The sequence below is a fragment of the Sinocyclocheilus anshuiensis genome, unplaced genomic scaffold (assembly GCF_001515605.1).
Source record: "Sinocyclocheilus anshuiensis isolate Anshui unplaced genomic scaffold, SAMN03320099.WGS_v1.1 scaffold74, whole genome shotgun sequence".
Classification (NCBI taxonomy): domain Eukaryota; kingdom Metazoa; phylum Chordata; class Actinopteri; order Cypriniformes; family Cyprinidae; genus Sinocyclocheilus; species Sinocyclocheilus anshuiensis.
Genome location: NW_015546044.1, coordinates 1,413,569 through 1,415,663, shown reverse-complemented (window position 1 = coordinate 1,415,663; position 2,095 = coordinate 1,413,569). Strand labels below are relative to the sequence as shown.

At 36.6% G+C, this 2,095-nt stretch overlaps 1 protein-coding gene across 4 annotated transcripts in view; it reads right to left on the bottom strand.

Annotated features, from left to right (window-relative positions):
• Positions 1–1,773, bottom strand: part of LOC107698992 (PHD finger protein 14-like) — a 97,962-nt gene extending 96,189 nt beyond the window's left edge. For all 4 annotated transcript variants that reach the window (XM_016500126.1, XM_016500127.1, XM_016500130.1 and 1 more), the window contains exons 1-2: positions 1,690–1,773; positions 945–1,055 (exon numbers count right to left, since the gene is read on the bottom strand). In XM_016500126.1, the coding sequence (XP_016355612.1) occupies positions 945–1,055; position 1,690 (112 nt within the window). In that variant the 5' untranslated portion in view covers positions 1,691–1,773. The remainder of the gene's footprint in view (positions 1–944; positions 1,056–1,689) is intronic.
• Between the last annotated feature and the right edge of the window lie 322 nt (positions 1,774–2,095).

Genomic DNA, 2,095 nt, shown 5'->3' with positions numbered 1-2,095 from the left:
TATATATATTAAACAGTTTTAATTTATTAAATACTTGCCTCTCAAAATATAAATATAATTGTTAAAATAAATATTACATTTACAGTAAAAATCTAAACTTCACATTTACATTCAGCTCATATTTATTGCTCATATAACTTTGCTGAATGTTGAATTGCAAATTAATATTGAAAACTTTGATTAAATCTGAGTGAATATTAATCTGAGTGATTAATCTGCTTAAAGCTAAGTGAATAAACATGGAAACTCATTCTTCCATGTAACATCAACAGAAGGCTTCATGAAATGTGAAGCGCCATGCATTTAACACCGCCATGAACTATGAATGTGTGGTTGGTAATTAATACATCTGTATAATTTTATACAGCCTATGACAACAATATATTGTCAGATCAGAATAATTTGACACTGCATGCTATTTCTTACCAGAAATTCCTACATGCAGCAAAACTTCAAGACCCAAAGGTGTCAAAGTGTTAGAATTTCATTATCAGGTTGCAGATATGCCTGCACTTTTGTTGACAACAGCTTGACGGGATAGCTTTTTGCGTTAACCTCCAGTCTGTCATGGTGATATGGAGCCATTGCCTATGTGACTTCAGTGTTATGTGCTAATGCAATGCAGGAGGTCTAATCAACAGGCAGGGGAAAAACAGTGATGCACGTGGTGATGAAGGTCTCATCTCCACCTCTGCAGCTGTTTTCATGACAGGTGAGAAAACCCATGCAGGGGCCAAGTCTAAAATGGCCGTCTGCAGTATAAATATAAATGTAACCATCAGTCATGTTTTGAATATTTCAACTGTATGAGACTTGCCATCACTACTTGTCATTATTTTACAGATCCACTTGATCCACAGTACCATTTTTTGACATTTTCAGTATAACAAACACTTACATCAACGTGACAAGAATGGGTTTTGAGATTTTTTTTTTTTGTTTACCTGATGCATCTCCAACTTCAAAATCACTGTCATCTGAGCTGTCATAATCCAGAGCATCCAGCAAAGAGTCAGCCAAAGGCTTCACCTGTCGCCGCTTCGACCCCCGATCCACTAGATAAAGAAATTATTTATAACACTTCCCAATGAGATTTTTTTTAGAAAGAAATTTAACACAAAATAACACATATAAATGTACAATACAATCATCTAAAACAATTAAAAAGAACTAAATGATTGTAAACTGTATTCACATCTGCAAGTATCCTCTACAGTGCAGAACTAGTTGAAAATTAGCCATTTTTGCAACAAAAGTGTATGTATCTATTTAACTGTCATAGAGATGCACTGCATAAATAAAAATATAAACACAAAAACTGACATGCGTAACACAAATTATGTGTGTCAGTTTATTTTATTAAGCTGGCTAATTTACAGAAGCTAACGTTACAAGCTTTCCTGGAAAGACGAAGACGCACTGTGCTATATAATGTAACATGAGGTGGAAAATGTGTAAAACTGAGGATATTTCTTTGAATGTATGTGAGATTATGTGTTTGTAAAGCTGAATGATGGAGAGTGGAACTTCACATCAGTTAGCCAGCGAGCTACAGCAGCAGTAGCCTCATGCTACCTATTAACGTTTATTTCTCTCATTTCACACCACATGCTGTAAATTCTAATGGCGATTCTGTTGCGTTATTTTTTCTCTTTCAACATGTATAACATAAGAGCGAGGATTACTCACTTTATGGGATTTTCGCGTTTGGATAGCTTGGACAAAGGTACGGCGAACGCCTCTTCAGCTCATGTTCTGCGTAGTACGTCTGCGCTATTGTGTATTACGTGTACACATTGTGCTGACGTTCAGCTCACAAAGTAGGAGTTGGAAACCATAGCAACCGCTGCATCAGATCGAGCAGTGAGACACATTACCGACGCCAAAGAAAAGAGTTTGAAGACATTGCCATTGCCTTTTATGTTGCGTCGTAGTTTGTCATTACAGGGGTCCTATTATCATAGCCGCCGGAACGTATTTTGAGCAGGGGTGGGGCTGAGTAAGTTGGTCACGTGACGAGAGTGAGCGCTAGAGTGTCATTTTTTCGTTTATTATAAGCGAGTTTGTCTTTATTGTTGCTGTTTTCATTAAAAAT